At 35.2% G+C, this 14,637-nt stretch overlaps 1 protein-coding gene across 1 annotated transcript in view; it reads right to left on the bottom strand.

Moving 5' to 3' along the window:
- The window catches only part of LOC308633242 (lipoxygenase homology domain-containing protein 1-like), a gene marked incomplete at its 5' end in the record, with an annotated part of 165,984 nt that overhangs the window by 32,590 nt on the left and 118,757 nt on the right, over positions 1–14,637 (bottom strand). The window contains 3 exons of the mRNA XM_081265757.1: positions 1,717–1,916; positions 10,204–10,335; positions 14,388–14,441. Of these exons, the coding sequence (XP_081121883.1) occupies positions 1,717–1,916; positions 10,204–10,335; positions 14,388–14,441 (386 nt within the window). The remainder of the gene's footprint in view (positions 1–1,716; positions 1,917–10,203; positions 10,336–14,387; positions 14,442–14,637) is intronic.

Genomic DNA, 14,637 nt, shown 5'->3' with positions numbered 1-14,637 from the left:
GCATGTGAATAGCACATACATTCCCAAATATTCTTTAAATCTCCAAGAAAGCTTATTAAGTGAGTATCATTACCCTCCTCTTCAACTAAAACAGAAACTCAGGATTCATAGGACAGGCAATCAATTCAAGGTTAGGGAACTAGTGAGAGGCTGATTTCAATTTGAATTTGGCAGCCACAACTATAAAGCCTCCATTTTTAACCAATTGACTACATTTCCTATATGTCAATAAATTCTTTTTACAGTTTATACATTTTCACTTTTTGTTATCAGACTTCCCTGGAATTTAGAAAGGATGGACATTATTGCTTCCATTCTACCCATAAAGACGATGCTGGCCTGGAGAAATTAAGTGACGTATTCAAGATCACACACAGCTAACATATGGGAAGCCAGGACTCCAACCCAGCTCACCTGATCCACATTCTGGTGTTGTAATGAGATTTCTCAAGCTTGACTGAACTTTAGAATCACCTGGGGAGCTTTTAAAAATCTCCATGCCCAGGCTGTACCCCAGAAAAAATAAACTAGAATCTCTGGAGGTGGAACCAGTCATCAGTCGTTTTTAAAACTCCCCAGGTGATTCCAATGTGCAATCATGAGCATCTATACCATTCTAAGATTCAATGCTGGGCAAATTTTTCCAGAAAAACATAGAAATGATTTATCAGACCATAAATACATACACCACAAGGTATATTATGGGGAAAAAAGAGGCTTCTGTGGGATGGGCTTAGGATCTAATCATAATATATGCATTCTGAGTTCTAAACAATCATCTTCAAATAATCTTTGGAAATCCATTGTATGTAAGGTGCCTTGAGCTCCTTACATACAAAGTGCTCCTTCATGACTGCAGACAACTACTTTTCTTCTACCTTAATGATGGAGAAAGTAGAATGGACAAGTTTGGGTCTGAAGATTTAGAAACCATTTGGATATTAGTTAAAAGCCAGGTACTGCAGCCCGCAAGAGCCTTGTCTAGTGGCTCTGGTTGTCCTTTCTGGTTCTCTATTATTTTCTAGCCAGCCTCAAGATGCAAAAGGAGAACTCTCCAGAGGCAATGACTGCTGTTTAACAATGCACCAAAGAACTAGATAGCTTGCTAGCTTGCGCCCTGCAGGGTGTGGGGTGTGAATCAGTGGAGTAGAACGTAATTGTCCTCATTGAAATTTGGCCAACACTCTGAGGAACTAAGATGGAGCAAACAGCTGTATTGGAAGCACAGTGTTCTCTGACACCAGGAAGTAAAAGAGAGATTAGAATAGGCATAGACAGAGCTTTAGAATCTGGTGCATAAAGATGCCAAGAAAATAATTTCAAACCCCTACAGCTCAGGTGAGCAACATCTAAAAATATATGCAAGTAGAAAAAAGACGGATTTTTATTACCAGAAGAATCTAAATTGCTTATAACCTGGTTATAACTTGAGTTGAAGCAAATGGTTTATGAGGCCAGTTTCTAAACGATGACCTAAAATGAATCGTCTTTAAAGAAAACACTTTTCTCCTACAAGTTTCCTTGCTTATGTAAGATATGTGAGTGAAACTGTTTCCATTGATTATTACAATAGGAATTAACATAACTAACTGATGGGGATGCTGATAGACTAAAGATTTATTTTAGATAGGACACATACACACAGTCACACTTCTCTGTATTTCAGAAATATCATTGCAAACTTCAAAGAACAGTGTTGTTGATGATTCTGTTTACCTGAAACTCATCTTCCTGTCTTGGAAGGAAGAGCTGCTCTGGGCCGTCCTTGCTAAGACTTATTGGTCCAGTGACTCCTTCATCTCCGTATACCCAGAGTGTGACATTGGCCTTTGTCCCTGTATTTCCCGTCAGCACTATCACCTTCCATTCATCTTCAGACAGAAGAGTCTCACTGCTTTGGGAATGTCTGATTTCTTCTGTATGCGGAAAAAAGGCATTAGTGGCAGATCAGATACAACATCAAGTTGACAAAATCCTCTGTCACATGGGAGCCCAGGGACAGCAAAATCAGGTGGGATGTGTGAGGAGGCACTGAGAGGACTACAAGGAGTTGATTTGTGCTTGTCTCCTTACAGTAAGGTTCTGGTCAGCTGAAAATCGACTACTAAAGTAAACTAAATTAGAACAATAAATATCTGAGGAGCCTGGTAAACTTCTGCCTGTTCTCAATGCAACAACACAGGAGAGCAAGACATTTTGCAGTTCTGTGCCCATGGATTTTCCATAAAGCGGTTGCCTGTCTCATGGATTTTATATATAACTACTGTAATATAAAGTTAAAAAAACGTGATATTAAAACATGTTTTCAAATTAGATATAAAAATATCAAATTGAGAACACAGAAAAATTTTCTGAAATATTTCTGAAAAAAAAATCTGCTATGGAGAGGGCAATGAAAAGGATTTGGAACTAAAGAGAATTTTCACATGTTCAAATGGTTCTTGAGATGCTCAGAACAGTTGTCTGTCAGAATGGGGGCTGTACAACACTAACATTTCACAGGGCAGCCTCGAGCAGCTAGCAGTGCCCAAACAGCTAAGAAGTCCCAAACTAGTATGGTTGTCTTCTTTACCGTCTCGTGAACCTGCTGACCCATGTTAGAAAATGCTGACAGCAACTTCCAAACTACTCTGCACTGACTGTCAGGAACTGGTCCGTAAATGGCACCTTAGTTTTTAATTGATATTTCTACATAGAAATATTACACACTCAAGAAAATGAGATAAATTTCCCATGTCAAAGGGTTAGAAGGGTTAAAAGGTTTAATTTTATGGCCTAAAACCAGTAGAAGCCCTGGATAGCACCTAGAATCTTATTAGTACAGTATCAAGACCAATGAACTCAGCAAATAACTAGTTATTTATTTCCTGCTAAGCTAAGCAAAACTAACTTGAAAATAAAAAGTAATAAATGAAAAAAAAATGCTGTGGAAGAACTGGCGTTACTTTTTCTTTAGTCTCCTGAGTAATCTCTGTCATTATAACAGCTGGAATTTTCTCTTCAACTGTTGTAGCAATCAACATTTATTAAGTTCCTACTATTTGCTGAGCTCTATGCGTTATTTGTAATGCATGGGTTACATGCGTTTTTCATTCAAATGTCACTACAAATCTATGAGGTGATTCAAATTATGAGGTCTATTTTAAGATGAAGAGACAGAGTTTAAATAATAAAATCAAATCCCATTATAAGTAAACCGTGGAATGTTTAACTCCAAAGCCCTGTACTGAAACAAGATTGAAGGTGCTCTATAATCTAAACACAATTCACCAGGACATAGCAGCAGTACTTGATATTATCATGACAGACTTTCTGAATCCTCATCCTAGTCCTATAAGGTACTGCCCACGGTTAAGGAAGTGGACAAACCTCAGATTAAATGACTTGCCCAGAGTTTCACAGGCAAAAGCCTCCACCCAGGCAAAGAAAGTGTGAGGGTGGGAGGTGAGGAGGGAGAGGAAGTGCTTTGAAGGGGTATTGGTCAAATTATACTGTTATAATGTGTGCATTTCCAGGCCATTTTGGATATAATAATAAGGCTAACTGATTTGGAAAAAACCACAAAAACTGTTTCAATAAAATTTTATAAGAAAATCTCATATTCACGATTCAAAGATTACATGTGAATATCTAACTGTTTTTCATGCCACTTCTAATCAAACACATTTGTAATTTCTTCAGGTGCTAGACAACAGCGTAACCAGATACCTACCAACAAGTCTGCAACACACCCAGGAGTCAAGAGAAAGGTTAATGATCTCAGGTCAGCAGGTTGCTCTTATAGATGCTAATCATTTATTCGCTATCTTATGAGTATGTTAAATCATGTAAAAAAAAGACCACTTTTATTCAATTCAAGAAAACATTATTTAATTCCTATTATTTACTGGGTACTGTGTTAGGTTTATTACTCTTATAATGGCACTGATTTAAGTTGGACAGATTTTTGCCCTGAAGATACACGCCATCTAGTGGAGAAAGACATAAATATTTGTATTCAGAACCTGCAAATAAATTCATAGAAAACAAAAGAAGTACTGGAGTTCAAATGCCAGAGAGAGCAAGGAGTGGTAATTGTGGAGGAGTGGGCAGAATAGGCTTCTTAGGGGAACCTCAGTGCTGAAAATAGAAAGATGTATCAAAATGGGGGCGGGGAGTCGGGAAGGGACTTCTAGACAGAAGGAACAGAAGCTTTCCCAGTACTGTTGGGCTTGCAGGAGCAGTGCCAATATACAGCTGAACATAAAAGGAGATATGATGTGAGATCACGAAAGGTTTGGCAGGTGGCAAGGGAGCTGACATATCTTTGTGCAGGCAACAGAGAGCAATATGCATGAAGTATTACAAGGGTCAGTCTAATACAGGGTGAGCTGGAGCCTGAGACAAGAATACCAGTGAAAAATGAATCCTGAACAGGGGACAAACACACAGAAAAGTCCTGGAATGAGGTCAAGAGGTCTTGGCTATTGTAGTTTTCTGGATGTCCACATGTGTGTATATACTTGTTTATTTGATATCATCTGCAAAAGAGTTGATGGTCTCCAGGGATCCTTCTTCCTGTGCTAGCATTTTCTTACATCATTTGCACAAATATAACACATAGTGAAGGTGTACTCGTATTACAAAATTGATAACTTCATATGGCATAATCTATAATATATAATGATGTATTAAAGTTTGGGCTGTTATCAATTAAATATGAATACCATCTAATGCCATGAGCTTTTGGAAATGAACCAAGGTCCATTAGTCTCGGACTATAAATTTCTCCATCTGCGAACCATAAAAGCAGCTGCTTTTGTTGACTAGAAGTTTAAAAAATACTCTAAGCTGGGGAATATTTGATTATGGTCATGTTGGATTAGGAAATAGACTCCTTTAGGGTCTCCCTGAACAAAATCTATGGTCCCTAAAAGGTATTTGGATGACTCAAAAATACGTTCCGTGTGGGTGACAGAACATTTTAATTAGGCTGCCATCAGGTTGACTCAGAACAAAACAAAAGTGCTAAGCTACCTTTGTGGTGCTGGTCTCTTGCAGGTCTGGAGGAAGAAAAATAACTCAGAAATAAATTAATTAACTGATTTTAATAGTTCCCAGGTAGATCAAAGTTGAAGTCAGCTTAAGGCATGAATCACCATCAGAGCGTGGCCATAAAAAGACAAGCTCATTAACACTAAAATATAGAGCAACAATTGAAAACAAGTGCCCTTAATCATTTGATAGCACAATATAAGAAAAAAAATGGTCATGGATTAACTCTAATTTCAAAATAAGTAAAGCCATCCAGGAAATAAAAGTAGTTAAAGCATTCTCCCTAGAGTTACCTTCCAAAGGAAAAATACTTATTTCTATATAATGAACACGAATAGTCTTGAACAGTCCTGAAGATCTGTTTCTTGATTTGAGGTATAGCAGGCATATTTATACAGAGCACAGAATGAACAAAGCCAGTAGGAACAGTTAACAAAGAGAAATCAAGATCAAATAATCCAAGGTATCCCAATATGCTGGAATGCTGGACTGATACTAAGAAGATTAAAAACTTATCAGTATCAAGGGAAAAGTCTGCCTCTTGATTGAAAGCATCAGTTGTATATTTTGCACATAAAATATCTTAATGATGATAATATATACAGGAATGCAATAAAGATGACCAAAAATGTACCACAAACCAAGACAGCCTTAACTGATGTATCCACATTAAAGGAATACCACTATTCTAACTGTTTGGATTTTATACCAATAGAGGCTGCTGTTTGAAGTCTAAAAACCATATTTTTAGAGAAAGAATTAAAACAGAAGAGACTATACTGAAAAGAAACACTAAAAATCCACTTTTTAGTTTGTGTGTATGTGTATGTATATAAAGAATATACTAAAAATAAATGAGGTTATACTTAGAAAAAAAATAAAGGTTGTTTAATAGAGGAGGACCCTGATGTTTTGTAGGACAAAAGAAATTACCAGTAGGTTTTCTGCTCAACACCGAGAGGTACTTTCAAGTGATTAGGATAACGTGAGATGAATCATTTATTTCTGCAATCTTGATGTGAACTTCTCCATTGTCTTTGTCATATCAAAGGTCTCTTCACGTTCTCATTTTATCATAAATGAAAACTGACACCACCCTCACGTTGTAATTTACTACAATAACAGCAACATGAAACATAAACCTACACTTCCTCTGAATGATGAGTGGGGTTTGTGTAATATTAAAAAGGAGCTAAGACCATAACAGGAAGAGCAATCAATATCATCCATTACCTAGTAATTTCCTTTCTAGAAATTATTCTTAAAAACATGTAAAATATAGATGAGCGCCCACTGCAAGGTCTAGCAAAGTCCTAGGTGAACATGTTATGGTATATCTATACAATGGGCCATCTATAGCTATTATGTTATAAAAAAAATACTCAATATTATTAAAAATACTTATAATGTTAACTACATTCTATTAACTGAAAAGCAGATTACAAAATTGAATAGTGAACATAACCTATATGTGTATATCTAAACACACACAAATACAAATAAATTTTAAAAGTGCTGTTTGGAAGGAGTAAGGTGGCATAATTTTAATATTTTTCTTTATGCTTTAGGAGTTCCACAGTTTTCTGAATATATTTAATTTAGTGACAACTGCTTTTAAGGAATTTTTCAACTGGATAATACATTTTGTAATTTTTTGCCCATGCTTCTCTGTGTTTTAAAGTGTTGACGCCTGAAGAGGTTTAAAGAAAGAATGTGCCTTCACTGAGACCAAGGCATAGACCAGGCCTTGTCCTGCACCATGGCTGAGCATCCACCGTAGACACAGTAAGGACTGGCATGCTGGCCACACTGCTCTCTCAAGTGTCCATATGCAGACACAGGGGTAGAGGTAAGACCCCTGTCACATTCACCTTTCTGGGCCTCAATTTTGTCATTTGCAAAAACAAGAGTTCATAGTAAAATGTATAGGATGGTTTTAGTTCAAAACATTCAATCATAAGTTCTTTTCTTTCTATATTTGGCTCTAATGCGTTTAGACACAATGTTTCCAAACTTGAAATTATTCAGAAGTAATGTCTATTCTCCCCTAAATAATTTTTAAAACATGCATTTCCTAAGTGTTTTTAAATGAAGTGGTATGATGTCTGGGATTTGCTTTTATAATAACCCAGTGGGAGTGGTGTGGGATACTGTAAAGGGTCATAATTAAAACAAGATTAGTTAAATGCTGATAATTGTTGAAGCTGGGTAGAGGGTACATGGGGATGCATTATGCATTCTCTCTACTTTTATATATCAGAAGCTTGGCACAATTGAAAAAAAAATTCTCTAAAATCCTAATATTCATTTCTTATATCCCCCATCCTAACAAAGCTAATATGATTTAATTTGGACCTAAAGAAAAACCCTGCAAATTCAATGTAATACATCTGTATGGACTACTACAAAAGCAATATTTGGTATATATATGATGTTTGAAGTTCTAAATCCTCATGCCTCTTTGATGTACATGAAAAAAGTTCCAACTTTTTTTTAATAAATAAGCATTTGGACAACAGAGTACAAATTCATTTTGTCTATTATCCCTAAACCCCAAAACCATACATCTTGCCCTATCCCAGAAGTGAACTAGTAAACATACTATTCAGAAACTGATAGTTGATCTTAGATGTCTTTAAGAGTAAGAAAGAAGTTTTGTAAAATACTTTATTTTAACTCTTACATATTTTATATGAATGGATAATACAACCCAAACTATCTAGTATGACAGCTAAATAGCAAAACCAATAGAAAGGTATTTCTTGCAAGAAACAATTTTAACTACTGCAACTCTTAATAGAGAAAAGACTACTAAAGGAAGCCATGATCTAATTACTTAGTAATGAATGAGAGCCTTCTAGGTAATATTCATATACAAAGACATTTTTTCCCTACTTGAAGTCATGGATGCTTATGAAAGCGATTCTTATTGGAATCAAAGATGGAAAACTTTAAACAAATCATGAACATTCATTTTATGGATGGTGTTTTTATTAGAGGAACTTTATCATCTAGATTTCCAGGATCTCATGTTCTAATCTAAAGACTGTGGTATGCCAATGATTTAAGTAGCTCATAAATAAATTAAGCTCAGACTCCCTTTTCTCACTCTTTGGTCCAGTCTCCAACTCTGGTATATTGCCATTAACTACAATGAAGAACTTTTACGTTGTATTATGGGTCAAATTTTATTTTGTGACTAGCATGCCCTGGAAATGTCCTTCATCTCAACTGTTAGTTTTTAGCCTTATGTATCTGTTTGGTTTAATGTTTATCTGACCCACTCAGCTGTAAACTTTAAGGTGGCTAAGACCAAGTCTGTTTTGCCTGTCGCTGTATTTCCTTACATCTGACTTTTAGTTAAATGTGCAATGCATATTTGAAGATTAAGTGAAAGAATTATTTGAAAATGCATAGGTGTGTATACATACACATATATAAATATGTGTGTGTATATGTGTGTGTGTGTATATATATATATATATATATATATATATATATACACATATATATAATGAAGACTAATTTTGCAAATTATTTGATGCTGTGGTTTGAATGAGAGTAATAATGTCTGCCAAAGGTTCTTATGTTAGTTAAGGGCTTCATTTTTAGGGTGGCTCTATTGGTAGGTATGATGATACCTCCTTAAGTCATTGGGGGCGGACCTTTGAAGGGGACTCCAGACTCCCTGTTCTCCAGTTTGAGATGTGATCACTTGCTTTACCCCAACATGTACTTCCACCTTGTCTTCTGCCCTATGAGGAACAGATGCAGTCAAGGGGCAATCCTTACTAAACCTATCCCATGTCACTCTTTGGGCTCTGAATCTACAAAATTGTGATCTTCTCTTTCTCATTAGTTGCCTCAAGTATTCTGTTGTAGTAGTAGTAGTAGTACAAAGGTAACATATTTGATCTCCTTCAATCAAAAATTTATGACTTTCATTTCTTAAAATTTTAACAATGATAACATTTTTAAAAATGTTTTTGCAAGAACAGACAAATTTTATAAGACATGTAGAAGGTTCTCTCTTAAGCATTTGGCAACCCATAAAAAAAGTGCCTATTCCTAGAAATTTCAACTATTTTTAACCACATCTAATTTTACTTGAGGTAGCCATCTCTAATTTAGGCACCACTGCTTCCTGACACAATATTTAATTCTTCTGTGAGAAATTTTAACTAAGCACGTTTCTCATGCAGTGCAGTTTCTCACCCTGCTACATGGATTCATGATGTAACACAGGGAGATATGGAACGAGAACTAGTCCAACGCAGCAAAAATCAAACTGGCAATTTCCCTGTGGTTGATGTTATAATATAATAGGCTGTCAATGAGACATGTATTATCTGCTCACTATCTGAAAGAAAAAGAAAGCACACCCAATAACTAATTGTCAAAAAATCACTTTTTTAAAGGTAACATTCTAGTTTTCTCCTAAGATAGGTTTAAAAAAATAGTTCGAAGACAGCAGTCCACTATTTTATTTTACCCAAGGATGACTAGATTCTAAAACATAGAATTTGGCCGAGAGCATACATTATACTTCCCAATCCAAGGAATGTAATACATGTAAGAGCAAGAAAAATGATCAAACAGGCAAAGATAGAAATTAGAAATTCAAACCTCTACGACCTACAGTACTTTATTCATACCTCAGTTTCTATGTCAGAAAAATGGAGATTACTTTCTATTATTGCTTATAAGACATGTATTATCTTATGAGACATGTATTATAAGACATGTATTATCTGCTTATATTTTGTTGTGAATTTGTATTTTGTTTATAAAATATATTCATGAACTATTTATCGCTAGTAGTCCATTGATGTCATAATTTAAAACCATGTTCTTTTGAAGTCATTGTTCTAAACTCAAAATTAAATTTAAGACAAAGAAATAAGCACATTTTAAAATATATACATTTTTGCAATATAAAACTAAGCATAAAAAAGCTTAAGAGCAGTTCATATGGCATGCATATAATATTATATATATTATATATACATATCATATATGTAATATATACATATACATAATAATACATAACATTATATATATATATATATATATATATATATATATATATATATAATGTATGCTGTATGAACTAGGAAGTAGTAATGCCATTAAACAAACCAAAAGAGGAAGAAAATATTTGGTGCTTACTTGCAGCTGAAGAAGGTAAGAGATGCCGGGCCTCAGGTCCTGATGGTATTACACTGTAGTTTTGTGACTCATGGATCTTTTCTTCCCCTTGGCTGGGTGTTGCAGACATCCCCATTGGGTTTTCTCTGCCAACTGAAATTAAAATTCTAAAAGACGCCATCCTTTCAAAATCACTTGTTTCTTCACAGAATGCTCACCATATGCTCAGCTAGGCAAGTTGAAGCTTTCTCATTGTTTCTATTTCAATGCCTAGTCAAATCTTCCCTCTGCATTACATAGTTACTAGAAAATGACTTGTTATTCTTACCAGCAGGCTATGCATGGATGGTATTCCTGTAAAACCTATTCACTGCTTTGTAAATCCAAGCAACAGTTTAACATCACAATATGAATCAAATGACTTATTCAAGATGCTTTTTCTTAGATTCTAAGTGAGAACTCCTTTGGTAATCTGGTAGTTTGCCTTCCTCAAAAGAGGAAACTGACTAAAGTATCCTCTAAACATAATTTTATATGATCTTACCGGAATATAAAAATCAAAGAAATATACACACACCTTCAAGTAAAAAAAATATATTAGCTACTTTTCTATCCTTTATAGAGAAGCAAGATGTTTTGGAGCCTTGCTCAAAAGTAGATCTCCAATTTAATTGAATAATGATTCAATTTTATAGTGTACACTCAAGAGTGCTATTTATGTTAGGTTTTCAGTGTTGAAATTGTTTGTGTTCCTTCTTTAGAATCAGGCATAGGATGGGCACTTACTTTTTAAGTGACAGCAGTTCACACTATTAATGTCAAATTTAAGAGACTACATGAGCAAGAAAAAATTACACAGATGTCTGATTCTATAGAAGTTAAACAGCAGCTACTTCTTATACCACAACTTCAGTCAACAAACTAGATAACTCATAAGTAAGGCATGACAACCTCATAGGTATGGAATTAATGACAATCATAGGGAGAGTGATGCACAGACAACTCAACACTGATGTCTGAAAAACTGCCCATGAACACATTGTTATATACATCCTTTAAGTATTATAAGATAAACTTCATATAATAATAATCTTTTAAACATAAAACCCTACAAAATATTGATTTTTTCCCATATCATTTCTTTACAATACAATGCATGGATACTGGAGATTGATGATAGTGAAGGAAAGTTCAAATAGTAAAATGTAGATCAGAAATAAGTAGAAATATATTCACGGAGAGTAAATGAACAATTGTAGAGAGAGAGAAAGATTCCTAAATACAACTAAGGTTCCATTTGCCTATATACTAATAATGTCAAACTCAGAACTGATAAGGGAATATAAACTAATCTTCCAGTCGCTTCCATAGACTTAGAAATAATTCAGTGCATAACTCATGGCTTTTTGACATTGATGGGGTCACATCCCAGAGGGGAGACACATAAGCCATGACCTCTGATGAATGTTAGAACAGACCCATGCACAGGATGCATGGAGAATATAAAAGAGACACATGCCAGTGCAGAGATTAGAAACAACACAGAAAGCTTGCACAACAGGGTCCGCCTAGGGGGAGCTGAAATGAGGATAAACATCTCCCACTCCCTCCCCTCCCCACCGCTTCTCAACATTCCACCTCACCCTTTCAAAAAGGATAGTGATATCTCTTTATAGAACACAGTGGCAGGAAATTCAAAACATGGAAGATGTTTCTGGAAGTGTCACCAGGATGATATTCCTATCCCTCTATACTGAGGGCTGCCCACTCTGCCTTTAGGCCAGGTACAAAATTCAACTACTGAGGGGACCTCCAATAAGACTGAATTGGAGCGATATGCTTTCTTTGCCTGTATGCTTTCTTTGCCTAACTTTCACGATTTAAAAAGAATATGAAAATTTATAAACAGCAATGCAAAATAACACTTGTGATGAATGTAAAAGAACTTGAATTGTCTAACCTAGAATATTATCAGAAAAAAATGTGTGTGTGTGTAGTGTGTGTGTGTGTAGTGTGTGTGTGTGTAGTGTGTGTGTGTGTATATCACATACACCTGGATTTGGGTGATTATTCACTTCAGATAATGTCTCATTATATCCAATATGTGAGTTGTATCAAGATCCACCAACTAGACAGCAGAGTGTCTCTGTTTGTTATCTAGATATGTGGATCATTTAGAAATGTCATTCATATCCATTATTCTAGATAATGAGCCAACACTTATAAGGTCATATAAGACCTCAGTGCTGGATATTGTTGAAAGAACTTTGGATCAATATAACTTATAAATTTTTATATTTGAACCATCTTATATTTTGCTAGAATGAAACAAAAATCAATTTTCCAAACATATTTAATATGAATTTCTATAGCACTTGAATCTTAAATAAATTCTTATTTTACTAAAAATGCAACATCTAAACCATGTCTTCCATCCCATGTCTTTAGAAACCTGAAATTAATTACCTATAACATGATTTATAGACAGGTTTCTGTTGATATGAAATATAAATTTCATGCCATAAAACTGGGCTGGAATTAGAATAAGAGAAGGAAAATTTTTGTACATAAGTTTATGTCATAATACTTGTAAAAACTAGAATATGTTCACACTTACCTCAGTGTTCTATAAAAGTAACAGTACATTGAAGTTAATGAAAATTTACAAGTTATATTGATCCAAAGTTCTTTCAACAATATCCAGCATTGAGGTCGTATTATATAAAATTATAAGTATTGGCTCATTATCTGGAGCAATGGATATGATTAAAATTTCTAAATGATCCACATATCCAGATAACAAATGGAGAATCTCTCCATTGGTTCAGCATAATAACTGGTCATGTAAACTCAAGAGGTCAGATCTTTTTATATTTTTTTCTGTATATAAGTTTTATAGTACTGTGATTATAAATTCATGAAAGAGAATGAAAAGGTTTTGCTGCATAAGCTAGTTAGCATAGCTAAATGGTAGTGGGATAAATTACTTTTATTATAAATTCTTAATACACAATAATTAAACCAAATCCTAACTAAAATATACATGAAGAAATCAAGTCACATGGAAGTTAAGTGATTTATCCAAAGTGATTAATAGAGGTGATGAGATGGCACTTCCTGCCTTTCAGAAATCTGTCAATTCTATTTAAGATACATGAGATGCTCTTCTTTGTCTGATAATCATAATAGCAAATACTTGTATAGCATTTGCTGAGTACCAGGATTCTACTAAGCATCTTGCATGTGTTAATTCATGTGATTCTCATAGCACCACTAATTTAAGGCACTCTTTGTCCTCATTTTACAGAAGAGAGGTTCAGGACCTATGAGAACACAAGTTGGAAATAGCCAAAACCAGGGCTTGGACATTGACCAGGGCTAGAGCCCTCAGAACCTGTGTGCTGAAACTCCACCCTGCCCCCTACCCAGCTATGATTCCAAGGTTCTCACTGTTTGCTGGGTAGACCCAGTCCTAGGCAGGACAGGACAGGACAGGACAGAACCTCCATGTGATCCTGAACCAAGCCAGATTAAGCAGTGTGTAAATGCATACACAAGGTGCAGGTACTTCCAAGGAGATCAAGGAGACTCATTCAGGGTGTGTGTTTGGGGACAACAAGGTACCTTCTCCATGGGAAGGTCTCTCTCTACAGGAGTCTCTTGAAAGGCAATACTGTTTTCTTCCTATTACTATCTCTACCCCAGATCCCTTATTGCTCAGAGCACTTCAAAACTCCCCACACTCCTTTCCTGAGAACTGTGAGAAAAAAAAAAAAAAAAAAAAAAAAAAATATATATATATATATATATATATATATATATATATATGCTGTAAAAACAAGCTACAGAGTTAGTCTGCTCGCTCTCTCTCTCTCTCTCTCTCTCTCTCTCTCTCTCTCTCTCTCTCTCTGTGTGTGTATGTTGAAATACAATTAAAAACTCGCAAAAAAATGTCAAGGGTATTCTTTTCAATATAGAGAAGTTCCAATCTATCCTGTGTAGCTAGTCTAGCTAGAAAAGATTCCAAAATTAGAAAATGAGTTAGGGAATCACCCTAAAGTTTGAATAAACATTCTATCACTCATGACAAAACCCTGTAAGAGAGTTTAACACTGAGTCATCTATCTTTTTGAAAAATCTAAAGGTTATATGCTTCTTCCCACCTCCAATGTACACTCATGCAAATTTACATATTATTTACTTACTCAAAATGTGTTTACTCATAAGTTCGAGGCAGAAAGTTCTTACTGTAAGGCAACGTTATATTTACAGATTTCAAAACAGAAGTTGAGGTGGTAAATTAGGAGCATGATGTTAGCAGATAAAAATAACACCCAGGCATGAAATCTCACTCTGTGCATGTTATACCTTGCATTGTTCAACAAGGACACCATATACACTGACAGAGCCAGGGAGTGTGCTAAGCCCTGGAGATGCCACAAGGTGAGGTGTCAT

Source organism: Spermophilus citellus (assembly GCF_964194105.1).
Source record: "Spermophilus citellus genome assembly, chromosome: 14".
Lineage (NCBI taxonomy): Eukaryota > Metazoa > Chordata > Mammalia > Rodentia > Sciuridae > Spermophilus > Spermophilus citellus.
The sequence above is the reverse complement of the archived record's forward strand: the minus strand, read 5'-3'. Positions and strand labels throughout refer to the sequence as shown.